Source organism: Heloderma suspectum, chromosome 2, assembly GCF_057233095.1.
Source record: "Heloderma suspectum isolate Gila_16-S chromosome 2, 16-S_ref, whole genome shotgun sequence".
NCBI classification, from domain to species: domain Eukaryota; kingdom Metazoa; phylum Chordata; class Lepidosauria; order Squamata; family Helodermatidae; genus Heloderma; species Heloderma suspectum.
In genome coordinates, this window is record NC_139459.1 from 51,303,572 (window position 1) to 51,328,525 (window position 24,954).

Genomic DNA, 24,954 nt, shown 5'->3' on the forward strand with positions numbered 1-24,954 from the left:
ATCTGTAGGGCCACAAGTTGCCATCCATGATTTAGGATGACCGATCAGTACTTACCGTTCCTGGGGATATTTTTCCAGATTTGCTGCCATTTAGGGTTGCATCATTTTCTATATCTCTTCCATTTTTGCCTGCTGTGCTGGCTTCTCCTTCTAAAGAAGTTTTTTTCTTTTTTGCAGATCGGACTAGGTTTGGCTTTGGTTTCTGAAGGTGACCCCTCATGAGCTGGGTGGGCTTTATGCTTTTTGACTGACCTTTTTCTTGAGAGGGCAAAATATCACTAACCAAAAAAAGCAAAAGCAACAAAAAATACTGAAATCATTCCAGTTTTTAGGTACGCCTGAAAACATCTTTTTTGCAAATATACCTCTGGTTGCCTAAATCACATGAATATTTTTCTTTTAAAACCAGAAACTCAACTATTTAAGGCTCACCAACATAAACCCAATAAATTTGAGACAAACAGAGAAGTAGGACAAGGGAAAATCTGGCAAGATCAGCGAGAGTTCCAGTTATTTGTGATATGCAGACAATATTATGCTCTCAGAGTCACATTTCATTTATTTACTGCAAGTTATTTTACCTTCTAGGAATATCCTGATGCTTTCCTTCATCATCATCTTTAGACACACACATTTTTTCTTGGTCTTTCAGAGGTTCACATCCCTGTGACCTCTCAGAGGAAGAAAGTTTTGTCTGATCAGTACATTGTTTTGATGATGGGGCTTTACTGGATTCTGACCCTCCTTTTTTCTCCAAATTACCCAGGGATGCTTGAACATTGACTTCATCCTTGATGTTAGAACACATGAGTATGTCAGTCTGTTTAATACAATAGAATAATAGAATCACAGAAAGTAGGGTTGGAAGGGGCCTATAAGACCATCGAGCCCACCCCCTGCTCAATGCAGGAATCCAAGTCAAAGCATCCCTGACAAGTGGCTGTCCAGCTTCATCTTGCATGCCTCCAGTGTGGGAGAGCCCACTACCTCCCTAGGGAATTGGTTCCATTGCTGTATTGCTCTAACAGTCAGGAAGTTTTTCCTGATGTTCAGCCGGAATCTGGCTTCCTGTAACTTGAGCCCATTATTCCATGTCCTGCTCTCAGGGATGATCAAGAAGAGATCCTGGCCTTCCTCTCTGTGACAACCTTTCAAGTACTGGAAGTGCTGTCATATCTCCCCTCAGTGTTCTCTTCTCAAGGCTAAACATGCCCAGTTCTTTCACGCTCTCCTCATAGGGCTTTGTTTCCAGTCCCCTGATCATCTTCGTTGCCCTCCTCTGAACCCTCTCCAGTTTGTCTGCATTGTTCTTAAAGTGTGGTGCCCAGAACTGGACACAGTACTCCAGATGAGGCCTAACCAGTGCTGAGTAGAGGGGAACTAGTACTGCATGTGATTTGGAAGCTATACTTCTATTAATGCAGCCCAAAATAGCATTTGCCTTTTTTGCAGCCACATCACATTGTTGTCTCATATTCAGCTTGTGATCTACAACAATTCCAAGATCCTTCTCACTTGTAGTACTGTTGAGCCAAGTATCCCCCATCTTGTAACTGTGCATTTGGTTTCTTTTTCCTAAGTGCAGAACTTGGCATTTATCCCTATTAAATTTCATTCTGTCAGAACCCTAAAGGCTTCATCCAGATCATGATCCAGAAGTTAGCCAGAATCAGATTTTCCTTGTAGAGTCTGAAGATGCTTGACAAGACTCTCAGGATATTCTCTTCAATTTTTTATTTTCTGTTCGACTCCTGTGCCAGTTTGTTAAATTACCACTATGGTAACAAATGGAAGTTTGGCCTTTCTGGCTCACATAAGCTTTATCCCACAGTAAATCTGTTAGTCCTTAAGGTGCTATAAGACTGTCTGTTGTTTAATGACATAATGGTTTTAAATATATAAAATATAAAGTCTTTGCAGGGAAAACTCTGGATCTTAGCAAGAAAAATTTGAAGGTGGGAAATTTCTTTATTTGTTTTTAATTGGATGTGAGACAGAGCTATTGGCTGCAATCAGATATCACACTAAACTATGGTTTAGTACTTCCACACAGACTCCCACACACACCCTCCCCTCTCCTCCTCCAGGGCCATGAGGAGTTTGGAAGCTTTTACTTCTGCTTTTGAGTAAACGCAACTTGCTGTATCATCCAAAATCTGGAACTGTTATTAATTTTACCTATGGCTACTTTTAAGCAAGCCAACTTCAAACTGTGGTTTACAAAGCTGGCTTCTTTGAAACTAAGCATAGTTAAGATTAAACAGCAGTTCCAAGTTCAGATGACATGGTAAGCTGTACTTAATCAAAAGCAGATGTGAAAGCTTCCAAACTAAGTGCACAATCCCAGGGGGGGGGGGTAGTCTCATTCACATTCTTGCTAAACAACAGTTTAACATGATGTCCAAAGCTAGTCATTTTGTTTCGGGAAACAATAACACGTGAATTTGGTGGGAGAGGCAGAGATCAATGGAGGACTCAAGCGGTTGTCAGCTACCCATCACCATCCACCTCTAAAGAAGAAGTGCCCTCAATCAAGAACATGCACTGGGGATTCCCAATGCAGACCCCCTATTTTGCCCTCCCCGCCCCCATAAAAAGTGGACAGGAAAAACAGAAACATCTGATGTAATGTAAAAACAGATACTTCCCTGTTAAAGGAGTGCTCAGAAGCAGAAAGAAAGAAACTGGATAAGTGGCTAACCTTTGAAGGTGGGTTCAGATCTTTCCTGATCCTCTCCATTTTCCCTACTTCTCCCTCAACTGGAGCACTAACATTTTCTGTCACACATTCTTCCTTCTTGCCATTCATCCTTCCAAGGTTGGGCCTGGCTCTCTGGAATCGCCCTCTCACCAACTGAGCTGGCTTGATAGTACATGGCTTATCTTCTTGAAAAGTGTTTTTTCCCCTATCACACGAAGGATAAAACGTTACTAAAGTAACAGGTATGTAAAACAGCTACTTCCGTACTGATGTGACATTAACCCTTTGGGCTCATGCCCCTCCCCCTCAAAAAAAGATGACACATCCACATTCATGATTTAGAAATTCTAATTCAAAGCACTTCAACATTAACTGTAGGTGAACAAAATATGGCAAGCCTGTCCTCTGAATCAACTGCACATCTGCATAATACAAAGTAATGACAAGTGGCTTTGGCACAGAAGCAAGGCAGGTGCTAAATACATTGTGGCTTCCCTGTTGCTAGTGAGCAATAAATAATTACATACTGCTATTTGACTTGAAAATTGTGAATTGTGTATTCATTTCAATTATTTCCCAGATGGAAGGGTGTGTTTTTTTTAAAAAAAAAAGGTTGTGTGGAATAATATATTTCACAAAATGAGACAAACCACGTTCCCCCCCCCCCTTCAACTCCCTGCTTAGCCAATACGGCTTCTTCCTCAAAGACAGCAGGAGCATTACTGCTCCCTGGATGCTTATCCCAGCCACAGCCAAACTGAAGCTGAGAAAAGATCTAGTGCTAGCAAGAAGCATCCCTCTCTCTCTATGGCAACAAGGTCCGTACTACTGGCTAAGCCTCTGTTCTACCTCTCCATCGTCGCTGCAAGTACTAAATTATCAAAGCCATTCTTTTGGCTGTTTATGGATAATTTAGTACATAAGGCTGCCTAAGTGGCTTGAGGCTTTTGTCCCATTTTTGAATGTGGAAATAAAGCCAAGGAACCCGAGGGCAGGCTGTGGCCATAGCATTTTTCAACTATTTGTAAGCAACCAGGAAGAGAGGTCTTTTGGGTTCCCCTTTCTCTGACGTTAATTATAAGCCCGGCCCCTTTCATTCTAAATCTATCCATTTCTGCCCCTGGAGGCTGCCATTGTCAGCAGCACCCCAGCTTCCTTGGTTGCATAGCCTCCCAATCTCCTGCCTTGCCATTTCCATAGTATCATCTTCCACTCCTTATTTGGCAAATGCTAATTCCCCCGATCTTCATCTTTCTCCTTCTCTTAGTTAGGCCTATTAGAACTAGTATACTGGCCCATGTGTTAGCAGGTAGGTATACTAACCAAGCTGTTTTTCTCTTCTGTAATATGTATGCATGTGTGCACATCAAGAAAAAGTCTGTAAAATGAAAGTCCATGCTTTTGGACTTCATCAAGTATTTGAGCCAATTTCTCCATTTTAGAAGTTGTTATTCTAAAATGGGGAGAATAACCATGACTTTGCCAATAGCATAGTGCATAAATCCACTGTGTAGAAAATCACACCTCTGGTTAAAGGCTCCCTTAGACCCACTTTGGTCATTACACACATACACATTCACCCTTTTTCGAAATGATCTGTGTGATTTCAAAAGTCTGTTTCTCACCTTGAAACATGTTTTATTTAGACAACATTTTCGAGGGGGGAGGGGAATTCGATTGGAGAGGTGAAATAAATGCTTGTGAAAGGCATCCCTGCTCAGGCAAAGAGCAGGTAGCCCGTTCCCTCCTGAGTAGGGAAAAGCCATGTGAATTGAAAGCTTTGCACTTGACAGCAGCAAGAAAATTACTCCTCCTGCCACTGGCTGCCAGCAGCAAGGGAACTCCTCAAGGCCTCTGCCGTCCTCTTCCAAGTCCTTACAGTAGGACTTAGGTAAAGGTAAAGGTGTCCCCAACCAGTTGTGCCCGACTCTGGGGGGGGGGGTGCTCATCTCCATTTCCAAGCCAAAGAGCCAGCGCTGTCCGAAGACGCTTCTGTGGTCATGTGGCCGGCATGACTGAACACCAAGGTGCACGGAATGCTGTTACATTTCCCGCCGAAGCGGTACCTATTTATCTACTTGCAATTTCTTGCTTTCGAACTGCTAGGTTGGCAGGAGCTGGGACTGAAGTCAGGAGCTCACTCTGTCACGCAGCACTTGGGTCTCGAACTGCTGTCCTGCAGACTGGAAGAGTCTTAACCACTAAGCCACCACGGCCCCACAGTAGGACTTACTCTCAAATAAACAGGCAGGTTTTTTGCAGTGGATGGCTGCCTACAACACAGGCTTAATTAGAAGCTTAATTTATGTTCCATGACAGCCAGTCTTGCAAAGGTAAAAGGGATATGGCAACCCACTCCAGTATTCTTGCCAAGAAAACCCCACGGAACGTATCACAAGGCTAAAAGAGATGACGCCAGAGGATGAGCCCCTCAGGTCGGAAGGTGTCCAATATACTACTGGGGAAGAGCAGAGGGAATTTCCAAGTAGCACCAGAAAGAGTGAAGCGGCTGGGCCAAACCCGAAAGGACACTCAGCTGTGGATGTGTCTGGTGGTGAAAAGAAAGTCCGATGCTGTAAAGAACAATATTGTTTAGCAACCTGGAATGTAAGATCAATGAATCAAGGTAAGCTGGAGGTGGTCAAACATGAGATGGCAAGACTGAACATCGACATCTTGGGAATCAGCGAACTCAAATGGACAAGCATGGGCGAATTTAATTCAGGTGACCATTATATCCACTACTGTGGGCAAGAATCCCTTAGAAGAAATGGAGTAGCACTCATAGTCAATAAAAGGGTGGGGAAAGCAGTACTGGGGTACAACCTCAAAAATGATAGAATGATCTCAGTACGAATCCAAGGCAAACCATTCAACATCACAGTAATTCAAGTCTACGCCCCAACCACTGAGGCCAAAGAAGCTGAGGTTGATCGGTTCTATAAAGACCTACAACACCTTCTAGAACTAACACCAAAAAAAGATGTCCTCTTCATCATAGGGGATTGGAATGCTAAAGTAGGAAGTCAAGAAATCACCGGGATAACAGGCAAGCATGGCCTTGGTGTACAAAATAAAACAGGACAAAGGCTAATAGAGTTTTGTCAAGAGAACGCGCTGATCATAGCAAACACTCTTTTCCAACAGCACAAGAGGCGACTCTACACATGGACATCACCAGATAGTCAATATCAAAATCAGATTGATTATGTCCTTTGCAGCCAAAGATGGAGAAGCTCTATACAGTCAGTAAAAACAAGACCTGGAGCTGACTGTGGCTCAGATCATGAGCTGCTTCTTGCAAAATTTTGGCTTAAATTGAAGAACGTAGGGAAAACCACTAAACCATTCAGGTATGACCTGAATCATATCCCTTATGAATATACAATGGAAGTGAGGAATAGATTTAAGGGATTAGATCTGATAGACAGAGTGCCTGAGGAACTATGGACGGAGGTCCGTAACATTGTTCAGGAGGCAGCAACTCAATCCATCCCAAAGAAAAAGAAATGCAAGAAAGCCAAGTGGCTGACTGATGAGGCTTTACAAGTAGCTGAGGAAAGAAGGGAAGCGAGAAGCAAGGGAGAAAGGAGAAGATATATCCAACTGAATGCAGAGTTCCAAAGAATAGCAAGGAGAGACAAGAAGGCCTTCTTAAATGAACAATGCAAAGAAATTGAGGAAAACAATACAATGGGAAAGACTAGAGATCTCTTCAAGAAAATTGGAGATATCAAGGGAACGTTTTGTGCAAAGATGGCCATGATAAAGGACAAAGAAGGCAGGGACCTAACAGAAGCAGATGAGATTAAGAAGAGGTGGAAAGAATACACAGAAGAACTATACAGGAAAGATCTGAATGTCCCTGATAGCCATGATAGTACAGTCACTGAACTTGAGCCAGACATCCTCGAGAGTGAAGTCAAGTGGGCCTTTGGAAGCATTACTAACAACAACGCTACCAGAGATGACAATATTCCAGCTGAGCTATTTAAAATCCTAAAAGATGATGCTGTTAAAGCACTGCACTCAATATGCCAACAAATTTGGAACACTCAGCAGTGGCCACAAGACTGGAAAAGGTCAGTTTACATTCCAATTCCAATTCCAAAGATGGGCAATGCCAAAGACTGTTCAAACTGCCGTATAATTGCGCTCATTTCACATGCCAGCAAGGTTATGCTCAAAATCCTACAAGCTAGGCTTCAGCAGTATGTAAACCAAGAACTACCAGAAGTACAAGCTGGTTTTCGAAGAGGCAGAGGAACTAGAGATCAAATTGCCAACATTCGCTGGATCATGGAGAAAGCAAGAGAATTCCAGAAAAACGTCTCTTTCTGCTTCATTGACTACGCTAAAGCCTTTGATTGTGTGGATTACAACAAACTGTGGCAAATTCTTAAAGAGATGGGACTACCAGACCACCTTACCTGAGAAACCTGTACGAGGGTCAAGAAGCAACAGTAAGAAGCAGACATGGAACAACCGATTGGTTCAAAATTGGGAAAGGAGTACGACAAGGCTGTATATTGTTGCCCTGCTTATTTAACTTATATGCAGAGTACATCATGAGAAACGCTGGGTTGGATGAATCACAGGTTGGAATTAAGATTGCCAGGAAAATTATCAACAAGCTCAGATACGCAGACGATACCACCCTAATGGCAGAAAGCAAAGAGGATCTCAAGAGCCTCTTGTGGAGGGTGAAAGGAGAGTGCAAAAGCTGGTCTGAAACTCAACATTAAAAAAACGAAGATCATGGCATCTGGCCCCATCACTTCCTGGCATATAGAAGGGGAAGAAGTGGAAGCAGTGACAGATTTTATTTTCTTGAGCTCCAAGATCACCGGAGACGGTGACTGTAGCCATGAAATTAAAAGGTGCTTGCTCCTTGGGAGGAAAGCTATGGCAAACCTAGACAGCATAGTGAGAAGCAGAGATATCACCTTGCCGACAAAGGTTCGTATAATCAAAGCTATGGTTTTCCCAGTAGTAATGTATGGCTGTGACAGCTGGACTATAAGGAAGGCTGAGCGCTGAAGAATTGATGCTTTCGAACTGTGGTGCTGGAGAAGACTCTTACGAGTCCCCTGCACCGCAAGGAGGTAAAATCAGTCCATCCTAAAGGAAATCAACCCTGAGTGCTCATTGGAAGGACAGATACTGAAGCTGAAGCTCAAATATTTTGGCCACCTAATGCGAAGAGAAAACTCCCTGGAAAAGACCCTGATGCTGGGAAAGATTGAAGGCAAAAGGGAAAGGGGATGGCAGAGGATGAGATGGCTAGATAGCATCACCGATGCAATGAATATGAACATGAACACACTCCGGGAGAGAGCAGAGGACAGGAAGGCCTGGCATGCTATGGTCCATGGGGTCACGAAGAGTCGGACATGACTTAACAACTGAACAACAACAAAACATAGAGAGACTCATGCAGGATTTGTGCTTTAACATGCTTTTTTCTTACTCCTAAACCTTCTCACTTTCTCAGTTGGTGGGGCAACAGGGTCCCTTTCACCTTTGTGCATCCTGCCCCAAGGTGATTCAGCACAACCCTAGAACACATGCGAGCTGTGTATCCACGTGAACAAGGACGCTAGTAACAAAACCACAGTTTCTCATATTCAGATGGCACAGGAAAGCGTCATTTCTTACAAAGTGTAATTAAATAGTGCCAGAACTGTGTTCTGTGTTTGTTTTGTTCTTTCTTGTCCTTCTGTGTCCTCTAGTGGCCACTAAGTGCAGTAACTCAAAGTCCTCCTATATCCAAGAAGGCTTCTTATTGTTTTGGATTGCCTGCTCCTTCTCCCAGAGCAAACAGGAAATAATGTTTGTTTTTCCTCTTCCTGAATTATCAAAAGCTGAGCTGAGCTGAGCATCACTGCCCTAAAAGACCCAACAAAGGCTACCTCCACTGAGGCTTGGAAGGCCAACAGAGCTCCACAGAGTTGCCTGCCCTCATAAGAACTGGCAAACTCCTGCTTTCATGCTCTGGTCCTTCCTGTGACCTAAGCCCAGAAGAAATCTGCTTTGCAAAACACAGGCAGAAGATTCAAGTTCTTTCTCCTCACAGGCAGGGGTGGGATGTCTACACAAACCCAAGGCTCACTGTGGCACATTCTGTTAACTCTAAAACATGATTTAATGTTATGTCTGAAGGCAGACAGTGACTGAGTGAGCTAAAGATTCCATGTCTGGGCAAGCCTCGCTTCAGCAGTTTGCTGCTGCCTTCACTTTTGACCTTCACACATTTAGCATGAAGGTTTGAAGCGGGACTTTAAGCGTGTTCAGCTGAATGCGCTTAGAATCCTCTCCGCAAAGAGGAACCATGATGAGGCTAACGTGGGCAGCTCCACTCCCCACACACACATGTTCACTTTTAAAGCCTCAAAGCGGCTTTGGTAACTTTCTATTCCCCTTTATTGCTCCTTGAAATTCTTTGTGAAGAACAGAAAATGAAAGGGAGAAAAAATCTACAAACCCAAATTTTGCAAATGCTTGCAGGGGGACACTCTTATATATGGAGGACTCACAAAATCATCACCTTACTATTATTTGGACATGCACATATTTTACATGCTCACAGAATGAAAGGGACAGAGTTTGGTAAATAAGACCATGTTTGAAAATGCACCTGGAAAATTGTTCTGAAATATTCTGTGAGGTCCTAGGCAACTGAGAGTCTTCCTGAATCACTTTCTCATTGTCTACCAGGCTCTTCTCCAAGGCTTCAGCAGGTAAGACTTTACTGTTACACTTTAGTTGAGTCTGGAAGCATTAAGCAATATCAACATCAAACTGAGGAACCGTTTTAGTAACAATAATCTCATTCTTACACTGTATTTGTAAAAATACAGAAACAAAATCTCTCTTGAATTCAACATGTCTTTGTCGCTTAGCTACACAAATATTATTCAGACCATTTTCTTAAACTTATTACCACAGAGTGAGTTCTGGTAGGTTCAGGTTTTTGTAGTTCTGATTTCTTGTTTCCAAGAGCTGCTGCATCTGCTTCATTTGTTTCCAAAGTCTGCATTTCTTTCCTTCCAGCTGCCCTTCCAATATTAGGTTTGGGTCTTTGGAACCTGCCTCTGAGCAATGGTGCTGGTCGAGTAGCACTCCGTTTGCTTTCTCCTTGTGAGCTTTGTTTGCTGGGAGGAGACCAAAAATAGCATATATGGCAATGAAATCGTTTCTATATTTCAGATACATCATCACCAATACCCACATGTCACAAATCATATCCACAGGTTTATTATTTAATTATTCATAAGCAAATGGAAAGAAGGACTTTTTAAAAAACCCAGAAGTTAACTATTTATAAAATTATTGCTAACTACTGCTCAAATATCTAACCAAAACTAGATTTTTTTTTTTTAATGTTCATCCCTAGGTTTAAGGTTCAATCTTATGCATGTTTAGACAGAAAAAAAAAACATAGCTAGCTGGGGGATGCTGGGAGTTGTAGGATTTTTTTCTGTCTAAAAGTGCACAGGAGTGAACCCTTAGTTAAGTGGCATTATCTTGCTTTCATATTCCATAATTATGAAATGCTTTACTCCATGAAAACATTGTTTTCCTAAGGATTCTCAGTTAACTATGGCTTGGATCCAAAGAACCATGTGCTGTGTTCCAAGCATTCACTTTTGCCCCTTGAAGAGCTGCTCCTGAAAGTCAGGAAACCTTCAGGAACGGCACTTGATACATTTTGGGGTGGAGTTTTTTGCCAAGAAAATGGGAACACAGTGGAAACTGGCAAACCACTCATCCCAATACATAAAGCTTCCAGGCTAAATATCCCTTATATAGCCTGGAAACAGACCAGAGGGATGGAGTTTTCTCCTATGATCCACACCAGCTAGGCTCGCCACCCCAAGGCCAGCTCATGTCAGGCCAACCAATTAGAGGGGAGGAGCCAAAGCTGCTCTGGTGACAGCTCCATCGTTCAAAGGTGGGGAGCCTGGCTTAATTTTGGATTATATTTCCATTGCAGCCCATGTTCAGTAAAAGTAAAAGACAGTTCGCTGTTACCAACCATTAACTGACCACAAGTGAATCAATTTTTCAACTACTTTTCAGATTTGGGGGCCTGCAAAGAAGAGGAAAAACCTTTTCTGATAAAAGTTTTAAAAGGGAACATCTCCTTACCCAAATGAAAGCTTTTTCTGGAGATCTGGAGACAGTAAAACCTCATCTGGCTCACTGCTCTTGAAGCCAGAAAGGTTTTGGGGAGACAGATGGGTTTTGTTAGTGGCAACTGCTGGGTGTTCCTCTAATAAAAGTGAAGATGGCAAGGTTCCACATTTTGCGGCTTCCTAGAATATATCAGAATGTTCAATACCTTATGCAAAATGCATGCAGTTCAACTATGAAGTGCAAGAAAAAGAAAAAACTAGCGGAGGCAATCCAAGAAGACAACACCAAATCTCAATACTCAACAAAAGCTACCAATATCTTGCTCTCTTACCATACAAAATAACATTTTTCAGTTCTTTAGGCTGCAATCCTATACTCACTTCCCTAGGAGGAAATCCCATTGAACTCCATGGGATTTACTTGTCAGTAGACATGCATAAAATTGCACTGGCAGTCACTGAAGTAATGTAACATCTACCACCAAAGTGGCATTAAGTGATAGAATCACAGAATCATAGAATAGTAGGGTTGGAAGGGACCTACAAGGCCATCGAGCCCAACCCCCTGCTCAATGCAGGAATCCAAGTCAAAGCATCCCTGACAAGTGGCTGTCCAGCTTCATCTTGAATGCCTCCAGTGTGGGAGAGCCCACCACCTCCCTAGGTCATTGGTTCCATTGTCTGTTGCTTTAACAGTCAGGAAGTTTTTCCTGATGTTCAGCCGGAATCTGGCTTCCTGTAACTTGAGCCCATTATTCCGTGTCCTGCACCCTGGGATGACCGAGTCGAGATCCTGGCCTTCCTCTCTGTGACAACCTTTCAAGTACTGGAAGAGTGCTATCATATCTCCCCTCAGTCTTTTCTCAAGGCTACACATGCCCAGTTGTTTCACTCTCTCCTCATAGGGCTTTGTTTCCAGTCCCCTGATCATCTTTGTTGCCCTCCTCTAAACCCTCTCCAGCTTGTCTGCATCCTTCTTAAACTGCGGTGCCCAGAACTGGACACAGTACTCCAGATGAGGCCTAACCAGTGATGAGTAGAGGGGAACTAGTACTTCCCAGGATTTGGAAGCGATGCTTCTATTAATGCAGCCCAAAATAGCATTTGCCTTTTTTGCAGCCACATCACAAGTCAACTGATTTGTTTTACTAACTCCCAATAATTTTCGAGATCTGAACACTTCATGCAGTCTACTGCAAACTTGTCCCTAAATATGCAAGTGTTGTTTTTTTTGGAAAGTGCTATATGCCTTTGCAATTATACTCCAGATAGCTTCTTGAGGCATGTTCACAGGCTCAACAATGCCTTTGTTAAAGCATGGCTTCCTATGCACAAAACCCTTTACGCTGGAGTTTCAGGAACAATTTGCTATACAGTGCCAGGAGCTGCTGTTCCTCCACTGCTATCCTCACTCAACCCCTGGAAAAAATAGCACCATTAGGCTCATGAATTTTAACTGTATAGATCTCTGAAATATGACCAAAGGCCAGCAAATTATCTACTATAGGAAATATGCAAATTGACTGCCAACATAGAAAGCCCTGTAACAGATAAATGTTCTAATTCTCAATATTAAGTGCATTTTAATGTTTTCTTAGATGGGAGTGAATTCATAGGTGCATTCTATGAACAAGTGTGTTCACTTTCACTAGTAAATGGCTGCTACAAACTGAAGTATTGGATTAATCATCATCAACAAAGTATCAGCTTTAAAAATAAGTCTTACATCTAGGTTAGATGACTTGCTGCATTCATTAGTGATATTTACTAAACTCTTTTCTGCAATTTCAGTCTCATTCTTGTTCTCAAGCATCACGTCTTCTGCTTGTAGTGGTTCCTCTCCTTCTGATATCTTTCCTAAGTTCTCCTTTGGACTCGAAGAGTAATTCTTTAGAGAATGTTCCATTTCAGCAGAAATCTCTTTTTGTTCTTGCTGAAGACTGAAATCTCTGGTTGACCAAGAAAAAGCAACAGGCCATCTATGACTACTATAATAGCCAAGAAAGAATACAAGGTTTTGTTTTCATTTTTAAACCTCTAAAGAACATGGTAGAAATTAACCTAAGCACCGTATAACAACACGTGAACATACGCTAGCTTCCCAGATACTAAAAACCAGTAGTAAAACAGGAGTGAGAAGGAGCTGCATTTGTAAATTGTAACAAGAAAAGGCAAAGAGGTAGCAAAGAGGAACAGCAGCAGCCATACAATGAAGGCCATCAATACTCTATGTACATGTCTAATTTACTAAGGACAATTCTAATAATCAAATGGGCAACAAATGCTATAGTAAATTTGCTTTCTCCCTAACACTTCCATCAACTCTAACTATTCTTTCCCTTGTGCTGTAATGCAGAGAATCAAAACAACAGGGGGGAGGGAAGTAAGATTCATACTACTTAACAACAATGTTTGCATGTGATGACAAGATCGTTAGAGAGACCAAATGATAGTGGTACAGCATGCGCTTTACATGCAGAAAGCCTCAGGTTCAATCCTCAGTTAAAAAGACTACCAGATATCAGGACTGGGAAAGCCCTCTGCCTGAGATCTTGGAGAGCTGTTTTCTCCCTGAACAGACAACGTTGGGTTAGTTAGGACAATGGTATGGCAGCTTTATAGATCTCCCTTATAGGGAAAAGGTGTTACTTTTGTAATACATTTTAGGAATCTGAATCTTTCTCCATTCATAATCTATAATCCCCCTGGAAAAGAAGCCAAGCCCAAATACTACAAGAAAAATCCCATTTTACAAGCTGGTAATTAGACATAGACCTGGTTCTCACAAAGCATTAACCCATGGTTTATTTAACCAATGGGTTGTTGAATTCTGGATTGTGATGTATGAACTCAGCCATGCTAACAAACCATGGTTTGTTAATCAGGAACAACCCAGAAAGAGAACCCATGGTTTGTTGTTGGGTTGTGAACTCTGGGTTGTTTAAACCATGGATTTTCGTTACATGTGACTCCTAATCATGGGTTGTTTTGCCAGGCTACAGAAGTAGTGGGCAAAAGCAGTCAAAAAAAACAGCCACTCTACAAAGGCATTTGGGATATAGGGAGAGATTGGGTGAAGGAGGAGGAAAACAAACAACCCAGGGATTGAGAAAACAAACAACCGTTTGTTCAATCATCTGCCAGAAAACACTGGGTAGGGCAACAAACCATTGGTTAAGCATGGATTAAATAAACCATAGTTACTAACGAAGTCATTGTAAACACATGGCTAAAATGAGTGAAGAATTTGTGTACTATAGCAAGGGTGGGGAACCTGTGGCTCTCCAATTATTGTTGGACTCCAACACCTATCATTCCTGAGCACTGGGCTGTTGGGAGCTGGAGTCCAAGAACATCTGGAACATCACAAAATACCCACTCCTGAACTATAGACTGTGCCACAAACATAGGTATAACAATGCATTTTCCCCATTAAGAAAAGGGCTTTGTGCTGCTTATTCTCTACCTTCCAAATATAGTACACCTACCTGGTAGCAAGATTGGCCACATCCTCCACACTGTTACTTGACAGAGATGTATTTGGGGGGTTATGACTCTCGCATTCTAATGGCTTCTTTACAGGTGACTGGCTTGTGTATACTGAACTTACTTTCGCAGCATTAGCAACAGCTTTGTTTTCTAATGCCTCAGAATGTGGCATGTCAGCTTCATAAGTAGTTGCCTCCTAGGAAACAGATTAAATTTCTCTGAAATCTCCAAGGTGTAAGAGTTTATAAGGGATATGATCTCCAGAAATACAGATAGTATACCCAGATGAGGGCATATAATTATCTTAAGTCTTTAAGATAACAGATTGATATAGACTGATATAAGAACAAAGGAAATTTGGAAATAATTGTTGCAGAAATAAAAGTAACTCTGGGAGCAGAGGTATGTAGGTCTCCAAAAGACTGATGTACCAGATTGTTTTGGTACAATGAGGCAAGAGGGTTTCAGGATCCCTCCATGCATGAATTCAATGCAGTAAAAATAAAAAAATATATACAATCCTATTCTACCAATCCAGTTGGTGCAATAAAGGTTTATTTTGAATTATTTCAGAATCTAATTCACCCAACTCGCAAATTGAACAGATAATGTTTTATGTATGGTGTACTTACAGTGGTGTCCTTACTTAGGAGTTCTCTGCTGTTACATTCAGGTTGTATCAGAGGCTTCTTTGATTCAATGGCTGCTTTTTCTTCTTCTGCCTCAGTGTTTCTTGCTGGTTCTTTTTGCCTTCTAGCTATTCTTTCTAAATTTGGCTTTGGCCTCTGGATTCGTCCCCTTGTTAATGGTGCAGGTTTTAGAACAGTCTGCTTGCTACTTTCTTGTGAAGTAGATCTCTTACAAGCCCTGAAACAGCAATCATTCAATTTTTTAAAAGTGGATGACCACACCAGAGTATTAGAGGGAAATTAGCACTGCAAAAATCCTTCATTTCATAATATTAAATGTAACTGGTTATTTGAACCAATTACTGACACCATTTTGAATTTCTGAAATTTGTCACAATGAAGAAATCAACTCTCCTAATATGAAGGAGTCAAAGGTATCAACAACAAAAAATCCATACGTCAGAAAGTATAACTATACACTGAAACAAATACAAATCTGTAAATGTAAACTTAAGATCAAAACTTTAAAATAAATCTGATGTCAAGATTAGATTCCAATTTCTCGATTCAATCTGAAGTTATTAAAGCAAGTCTAATTTAATGTGATCCCTCTTGAACTTTCCTTCAGCAGTTAGCATGAACTTTCCTTCAGCCGTTAGTGGGACACACAAGGAAAACAGAAATATATGGTAGTTAAGAAGAGTGCTCTATCTAGGGAGTATTAAAAGCCACAGAGATGAGAAAACTAGACGTGTATCATTTACTTGAATTACATTTCCTCCGAAGCAAACTGGATTTATATTCAACAAGTCTTAAATGCCCTATATCTTGTTACTGTTTTTTAAAAAGGCTCTACAATCTTAATTTGACCCCCTCTTGCCATCTTTCCACACTAAATGAATTTAATCTACAGCCACTATTTTTCTATAAGACCATCTTTTCTATTTATATTATCAGTAGTTTCTAAGACAGAAAACAGCAGCATACCTCCCCACTTCCTCATACTTACAAAGTTTCAGTATTTAAGATATGGCAGTCTTTTTCAGCAGACTCTTCTGTGGTGACACTGGCTGCATCATCCTGATAATTAAGCATAAAAGCAAAGTGACCTGCTGTGTTTTTCCAAAACAAATCATTCTCACCAAGTGACATCTGCCGACACTGGACACAGGACTGAAAGGTGAAGGTCAGAGAAATTGTAGACCAACAACATGATCCTATATGTGTCTTACTCCCAGGTAAGTCAGTATAGGAGTGTTCCGAAAGCTGTACATATTCTATATTTGTGTAGCTTCACCACAAAAGCCTGCAATCTAGTAATTTAACTGGCATCCTAAGAATGTTTGCTGTGATTGCCCGCACAGCAATGTAATACCATCTTGGAAACACGTGGACAGTGACTGGTGAAAATTCAGAAACCAAGCAAGAAACTGGCCGCAGGGGCTTCACAGTGCACGGCACATCTCCTTGTCTGTCATCCATGGCTACAATGCCTTGCCAACAAAGGAAAAGTACCAAATGCAGGAAGAAAAGGGGAGGACACCTCAAATGCTCCACAAAAGGTAATGTATTGCCCAACACATTATCAGTATTATAACTTTCCCTCCAAAATAGTTATTTCAAAGAGAAACCCAAAACGTTTGCCACACTATATTTTAAGATGATATAGAAGACATTCGTGGTTTCTCTTTAAAATAGCTAAATCAAAATAGTTCTAACACTGAAAACATGTTGGGCAATACATTACCTTCTCTGCACTGCCTTCTCCCCTTTTTTTCCTATGATTCCCTGCCCCCTGTTGCTACCGATCACTAATAAAGGGCTGTATTATTTTTCTTCTTATCTTTTTTTATACTATAGAATCTATGCCCATTCATGTTAATAATTTCAGAACTCATTAAATATTTACATCTTAGAAGCAGAACAGTGCCAAGCAACCATGTGTAAAATGTATTTACTTTTTGATTAATTTATTCTAAGCACCCAAGGGAGGTGCCTTAGGGGCACATTTAGGACATCTAATACAGCATATGCATACTTCTAAACAGAGATTATAAATCAAAGTGAGAGACTGCCATTACATAGAAATTAACATGTTCTATATAGGTTCACGACTGGTTGAAACCTACCATAGGGAACAACAAATAAAATCCTTTACCTGGACTACGAAATTGTTTCACAGAAGAGGAATAATAGAGGGTTTCCTAATCCCAAGGTGAAATATTTAAATTCATTCTACTGAATACCTTTTCTACATCAGGCTCTGGCTTGTCAAGCTTGCCTTGGACAGGCACTGCTTTTCTGCTAGATGCTTTCACTATATTAGGTCTAGGTCTCTGCCGACGGCCTCTCACTTCTATCTTCTCTGCAAGAGCTTTTCGAGTTTCTCTACACAAAACAAAGAACAAATTCACACCTTTTAAAATCCAACACAACATAGGCAGAAGAGGTCTCTCAATAACAACTTATCTAGTAGCAACTGACGTAAAACCAGAAGATATGGGTGGGGGATAGGTTAGAAAGTCAATTGACTTAAAAAGAGGAAAAGACTTTTCTAAAATGTCTGTATGATGTCAGATGCATGATTTCTAAACAGCATTATGAAAAGTCTAATATTTTACACAACTTCCACCTTCACTCCTTAGAAGAGTTCCTCATGTCTGGATCTCTATCAAAGTTGAAATTCATACTATCTTACTCCTGCCCCAAAAGCAGGAATTTAATTTAGCATGAAGCAAAGCTTTCCTCCAAAATTCTCAATATCACCACTTCTTCCATTCCTCATTAGCCAAGCAAATACAAATCCCTGGAAGGAGCAATCCTATGTCCCCTAGACAGCTGGGGGGGGGAGAGATAGGATTCTTCAGATTCCCAGTGCCAAGGTCGTGGACAACACTACAATCTCAGAGCTGGAAATCAGACCTCCCAGCCCCCTCCCCTCCCCCTTGCAGCCAGCACAGAGAGAACCATGCCATCTGCATCTATGAGCTCGCAAACATGAGCTTCAAAGAGAGAGGGAGCATGCCAGTGGACAGGGAGGTGACAGGACTGCTCATGCCGTATCCCAAGCTGCCCCAGCCTCTGTCCCTCCCTGAATCCTCTTCTAGACAGGTGAAAAAGCCCGTCTAGCTAAAATCCAGAGTGGGAGTCACAATGTGTCTCCCGTTCTGCATTGGATACTCGTAAGCCTCCAAGTTCTCAGGGCAGATCTAATAGGAGTGCACCCTAAAGGTGTTTACATTGTTGTTTATTCGTTCAGTCGCTTCCAGCTCTTCATGACTTCATGGACCAGCCCACACCAGAGCTTCCTGTCAGCCATCGCCACCCCCAGCTCCCCCAAGGTCAAGTCTGTCACTTCCAGAATATCATCCATCCATCTTGCCCTTGGTCAGCCCCTCTTCCTTTTGCCTTCCATTTTCCCGAGCATCAGCATCTTCTCCAGGGTATCCTGTCTTCTCATGATGTGGCCAAAGTACTTCAGTTTTGCCTTTCATATCATTCCCTCAAGTAAGCAGTCTGGCTTTAATTCCTGGAGTATGGACTGGTTTGATCTTCTTGCAGTCCAAGGCATTCTCAGAATTTTCCTCCAACACCACAATTCAAAAGCATCTATCTTCCTTCGCTCAGCCTTCCTTATGGTCCAGCTCTCGCAGCCATAGGTTACTACAGGGAAGACCATTGCTTTAACTATGCGGACCTTTGTTGTCAGTGTGATGCCTCTGCTCTTAACTATTTTGTTAAGATTTGTCATTGCTCTCCTCCCAAGAAGTAAATGTCTTCTGATTTCCTGGCTGCAGTCAGCGTCTGCAGTAATCTTTGCGCCTAGAAAGACAAAGTCTGTCACTTTTTGAGGTTTAACTGCAACCCAGCTTTTGCACTTTCTTCTTTCACCTTCGTCATAAGGTTCCTCAGCTCCTCCTCACTTTCAGCCATCAAAGTGGCATCATCTGCATATCTGAGATTGTTAATGTTTCTTCCAGCAATTTTAACTCCAGCCTTGGATTCATCAAGCCCAGCATGTCGCATGATGTGTTCTGCGTACAGGTTGAATAGGTAGGGTGAGTGTATACAACCCTACAGTACTCCTTTCCCAATCTTAAACCAGTCCGTTCCGTGGTCTGTTCTTACCGTTGCTACTTGGTCGTTATACAGATTCCTCAGGAGGCAGACAAGATGACTTGGTATCCCCATACCACCAAGAACTTGCCACAATTTGTTATGATCCACACACTCAAAGGCTTTAGAATACTCAATAAAACAGATATAGATGTTTTTCTGAAACTCCCTGGCTTTCTCCATTATCCAGTGGATATGGCAATTTGGTCTCTAGTTCCTCTGCCTTTTCTAAACCCAGCTTGTACATCTGGCAATTCTCATTCCATGAATTGCTGGAGTCTACCTTGCAAGATCTTGAGCATTACCTTACTGGCATGTGAAATAAGTGCCACTGTTCGATAGTTTGAACATTCTTTGGTGCTTTCCTTTTTTGGTATGGGGATATAGGTTAATTTTTTCCAATCTGGTGGCCATTCTTGTGTTTTCCAAATTTGCTGGCATATGGCATGCATCACCTTGACAGCATCACCTTGCAAGATTTTAAACAGTTCAGCTGGGATACTGTCATCTCCTGCAGCCTTGTTATTAGCAATGCTTCTTAAGGCACATTCAACCTCACTCTTCAGAATGTCTGGCTCTAACTCACTGACCAAACCATCAAATCTATCCCCGATATTAGTATCCTTCCTATACAGATCTTCTGTATATTCTTGCCACCTTTTCTTGATCTCTTCTGCTTCTGTTAGGTCCTTGCCATCTTTGTTTTTGATCATACCCATTTTTGCCTGGAATTTACCTCCGATGTTTCTAATTTTCTGGAAGAGGTCTCTTGTCCTTCCTATTCCATTATCATCTTCCGCTTCCGTGCATTGCTTGTTTAAAAATAATTCCTTATCTCTTCTGGCTAACCTCTGGAATTTTGCATTTAATTGGGCATACAGTCAAGGCCAGAAATATTGGAACAAGGATAACTGTTTTGGCAGTTGGCCTCTGTACATCACCACATTGAAGTTGAAAGGAAACACAACCAGATGGGAGCGAGGTTAGGACTTTCAGCTGTAATTCAAGGGGATTGACAAAAGTGGGGCACTAACCATTCAGGAAGTAAAGCCAGTGGCATACACACACACCCATCGTTGGTGGCTCATAAGTAATGGCAAGAATGGCTGACAAGCAGCTGCATGGCCAAGTGTGGCCTGTTTCCTGGGTACCCCATGACCAATCAATGAGATAAAAGGCCTGGAGGTGGTTCTGAGCATTACATTTGCATTCGGTAGCTGTTCACTGGAACCCCCAACATGAGGTCCAAAGAGGTGTCCATGCGAGTGAAGGAGGCCATCATTAGGCTAAGGAAACATAAACCCATCAGAGAAATAGCAAAAACATTGGGAGTGGCAAACACAACAGTCTGGAACATCCTGAAAAAGAAGGAATTAACTGGCAAACTCAGCAACAGCAAAAGGCCTGGAAGACCATGAAAGACAACAGATGACCACAAAATGGATGACCGCAGAATTCTGCTCATGGTGAAGAGGAACCCTTTCACAACATCTAGCCAGGTCAAGAACGCTCTTGAGGAGGTAGGCAAGTCATTGTCAACATCTACAGTCAAGAGATGGCTTTATGAATGTAAATACACAGGCTTCACAACAAGGTGCAAACCACTGGTAACGCTCAAGAACAGACAGGCCAGATTAGCCTTCGCCAGCAAACACCTAAAAAAGCCTGCCCAGTTCTGGAATAAGATTCTTTGGACTGATGAAACCAAGATTGACTTGTACCAGAATGATGGGAAGAGAAAAGCATGGAGAAGGAAAGGAACAGCTCATGATCCAAAGCATACCGCATCATCTGTCAAACATGGTGGAGCCAGTGTTATGGCATGGGCATGTATGGCTGCCAATGAAATCGGGTCACTGGTGTTTATTGATTACCTGACTGCTGATAAAAGCAGCAGGATGAATTCTGAAATGTATAGGGCTATACTTTCTGCTCAGATTCAGCTGCATGCTGCTAAACTGATAGGATACCGCTTCATACTGCAGATGGATAATGACCCAAAACATACAGCAAAAGCTACCCCAGTTTCTCAAGGCAAAGAAGTGGGATGTTCTTCAATGGCCAGGTCAGTCACCTGATCTCATCCCCATAGAGCATGCTTTTCACTTACTGAAGACAAGACTGAAGGCAGAAAGACCCACAAACAAGCAGCAGCTGAAGGCAGCTGCAGTAAAGGCCTGGCAAAGCATCTCAAGGGAGGAAACTCAGCATTTGGTCATGTCCATGGGTTCCAGACTTCAGGCAGTCATTGACTGCAAAGGATTTTCATCCAGGTATTAAAGGCGATCCTTAAATGTGAAATGATGTTGGTTTGTTCCATTACTTATGAGCCACCAACGATGGGTGCATGTGTATGCCACTGGCTGTACTTCCTGAATGGTTAGTGCCCCACTTTTGTCAACCCCCTTGAATTATAGCTGAAAGTCCTGACTTCGCTCCTATCTGGTTGTGTTTCCTTTCAACTTCAATGTGGTGGTGTACAGAGGCCAACTGCCAAAACAGTTATCCTTGTTCCAATATTTCTGGCCCTGACTGTATCTCCCCCTATCACTGTTGCCTTTTGCTTTCCTTCTTTCTTGGGCTACTTCCAGTGTCTCAACAGACAGCCATCTTGCCTTCTTGGTTTTCTTTTTCTTGGGGACGTTTTTTGTTGCCGCCTCCTGAACAATGTTGCGAACTTCTGTCCATAGTTCTTCCGGGACCCTATCTACTAAATCTAGTCCCTTAAATCTATTCTTCACCTCCACTGCATATTCATTAGAAATATTAGTGAGCTCATATCTAACTGATCTGTGGATCTTCCCTATTCTCTTTAGTCTGATTCTAAATTGTGCAATAAGAAGTTTGTGATCTGAACTACAATCAGCTCCAGGTCTTGTTTTTACCAACTGTATAGACGTCTGCCACCTTTGGCTACAAAGGATGTAGTCAATCTGATTTCGATGTCGACCATCTGGTGAAGTCCATATATAAAGTCGTCTTTTAGGTTGTTGGAAGAGAGTATTTGTTATGCACAGTGAGTTGTCTTGGCACAATTCTATCAGCCTATGTCCCGCTTCATTTTGTTCTCCCAGGCCATGCTTGCCTGTAATTCCAGGTGTCGTTTGACTACCCACCTTAGCATTCCAGTCTCCTGTAATGAAAATAACATCTCTTTTTGGCGTATTATCCAGTAGGTGCTGCAGATCCTCATAGAACTGACCTACTTCTGCTTCTTCAGCATCTGTGGTTGGGGTGTATATTTGGATCACTGTGATGTTAAATGGCTTGCCCTGAAATCAAATTGAGATCATTCTATCTTTTTTGGATTATATCCAAGCACTGCTTTAGCCACTTTATTATTAATTATGAAGGCTACTCCATTTCTTCTGTGGTCCTCTTGTCCACAGTAGTAGATCTGGTGGTCATCTGATGTGAAGTGGCCCGTATTATCCAGTAGGATAATACTACTACTACTACTGTGGACAAGAGGACCACAGAAGAAATGAAGGCAAAAGGAGAAGAGGACGGCAGAGGATGAGATGGCTAGATAGCATCACCGATGCAATGAATATGAACCTGAGCACACTCCGGGAGAGTGCTCAGGACAGGAAGGCCTGGCGTGCTATGGTCCATGGGGTCACGAAGAGTCGGACACGACTGAACGACTGAACAACAACAACAACCCTTCATAATTAATAATAAAGTGGCTAAAGCAGTGCTTGGATACAATCTAAAAAAGATAGAATGATCTCAATTCCAGTCCATTTCAGTTCACTGACACCCAAAATGTCTATATTTAATCTTGACATGTCCCCAATAACCACATCCAATTTGCCCTGGCTCATAGATCTTACATTCCAGGTTCCTATGGTGTGTTGATCTTTAGAACATTGGATTCGTCGTTCACCACCAGCACCGTCGGCCGCTAGCTGTCCTTTAGGCTTTGAGCTAGCTGCGTCATCACATCTGGGGCTAGTTGAACTTATCCTCTGTTCCTCCCCAGTAGCATTTTGACCATCTTCCGACCTGGGAGTCCCATCTTCCGATGGTATACCGACATATCTGTGGTTGTGCTGATCCATTTAGTTTTCACTGCAAGAATACTGGGGTGGGTTGCCATTACCTTCCCCAGGGATCGTATTTAGTCTGACCTCTCTGCCATGACCTTCCCGTCTTGGGTGTCCCTTCACGGTTTAGCTCATGGCGTCATTGAGGTGCTCAAGCTCCAGCACCACGACAAGGTAACTCCTTGTTATTCTTGCAGTATTAGATTAGGGGATCATCTCATACTGGCACCATTAGGAGCAGCTTTCTTCACCATAGCTGAATATATTAAGTGGTGAAATGCCACACAGTGCAAGTTATATTTTAAAAAGTCTAATTTATATATACTTACTGGGATTCATTCTCCATGCCACTGTTTGCTCTGGATGCTTCCTCTATGGTAGATCCAGTTATTTCAGCAGTTTTATCTTCCACAGTAGTCTAATTGAAAGAAACATGAAGAATTTTGATAAGTAGGATTTGTGTAATAACGCAAGCCATCTCCTGCACACTTGGAAAGACATTAGTCAGTGAAATTAAGGTAGGTGCCATGTGTAGAAGGGAATAAAATTAAACGGTTGAGGCAATGCAATAGACACATTGGATTATTTTAAAATGTTTAATCCCATACCTTTTCTGCACCACCCATAGGCTCAGAAGAGGAGATCTTGACCTCTGACATGTCACTAACTGGAGGTTCTCTTTTTTCCGATGCACTTACTACACCTGATATAAGTCTCTCCGACTGTCCTTCTACTGTGGGCTTCTCAGTAGCTGCTCTATCAGTTTCCCTGAAGTGAAATTGAAAATATTTATATTTTCCATCTGAACACACACATACAAATCTAGTCCATCAATCCTCTCAGTTAACATAAACAAACCACATGCCAAAAGAAATTAACTTTTCTTATTTCAGCAGTTTTGGTTTGGAAAATGGCACTGCCTCCTCTATGCTTCTGTGCTTCCCCTTTCCTGCCAAAGCCCCCTGCGCCCTCAAAAAGCCACTCACAAGTCTGAGTCTCCAGAATGGCATATGATGTGGCCTGGAGATTTGCAGCCGGAGAGGGGAATTGGTGAAAAACTGAGACCTGCCACTCATGTAACAGCACCTTTGGAACCAAACTGTGCATCTAATCCTACATAGCACAAGAACTGATGTAAGCACTAACATACAAGCTCAACCTGTCACCCACTCCTGAAATTTGAAAGGCAATGCCCTCCATCAACCCAACACACCTAAAGAAGAGTAAGGATGTATCACTTCATTACACTCTATTCATATGCAGTTCAGTACCCCATTATCTCCATTGCCCAACAAAATATCTTTTAGTTAGGAGTTTTTAGAAACAAGCCACTGAAATAAAGTAATCCTCTAATCCCTGAAATCATATCACGGTGAAAGTGTTTTTAAGAGCAGACAACTAGCACCTGCGGATGCAAAGATACGGTTAATAGACTGAGCATCTGCTGAAGCAGAGTAAAGGAGACCACAGGAACAAGGAGGCCAACATGCCAACAGGCAGTCACAACAGAAAGCAATAAAACCAACTCCCTCAAAGTCTCCTTGTTTAGTTTCAGAGATGGGGCATTTATTTTAAGAAGGCAAATGTCAAAGAACAACAGACAAAACCAACCCAAAAGATGCAAATGCAAGTAGTTCAACATCCTTTCATATGTGTGGTACGGTACAAATTATAAGGGTGCACAAATGTACCTACCATTTTGCACATGAAAGGAAGTTTTGAAAACGTAGGTAGAATGCAAAGAACTAAGGGATGCAAAGGGTCACACAACAGATTTGCACTAGCCCAGGAGTGTTTCACACGTGTCTCTGAATAACTGAAACTCCACATGC

General features: G+C 42.0%; 1 protein-coding gene across 6 annotated transcripts in view; it reads right to left on the minus strand.

Moving 5' to 3' along the window:
* BDP1 (BDP1 general transcription factor IIIB subunit) overlaps window positions 1–24,954 on the minus strand; it is an 80,656-nt gene that overhangs the window by 24,582 nt on the left and 31,120 nt on the right. For 2 of the 6 annotated variants that reach the window (XM_084833520.1, XM_084833517.1), the window contains exons 14-26: window positions 23,731–23,890; window positions 23,452–23,540; window positions 17,204–17,345; window positions 15,967–16,037; window positions 14,961–15,195; window positions 14,328–14,524; window positions 12,566–12,788; window positions 10,853–11,019; window positions 9,645–9,855; window positions 9,339–9,472; window positions 2,702–2,906; window positions 582–790; window positions 56–278 (exon numbers count right to left, since the gene is read on the minus strand). In XM_084833520.1, coding sequence (XP_084689646.1) covers window positions 56–278; window positions 582–790; window positions 2,702–2,906; window positions 9,339–9,472; window positions 9,645–9,855; window positions 10,853–11,019; window positions 12,566–12,788; window positions 14,328–14,524; window positions 14,961–15,195; window positions 15,967–16,037; window positions 17,204–17,345; window positions 23,452–23,540; window positions 23,731–23,890 — 2,266 coding nt within the window. Of the gene's footprint in view, window positions 1–55; window positions 279–581; window positions 821–2,701; window positions 2,907–9,338; window positions 9,473–9,644; window positions 9,856–10,852; window positions 11,020–12,565; window positions 12,828–14,327; window positions 14,525–14,960; window positions 15,196–15,966; window positions 16,038–17,203; window positions 17,346–23,451; window positions 23,541–23,730; window positions 23,891–24,954 lie in introns of all 6 variants that reach the window. The other 4 variants (XM_084833518.1, XM_084833514.1, XM_084833516.1 and 1 more) reach the window with 3 other exon arrangements.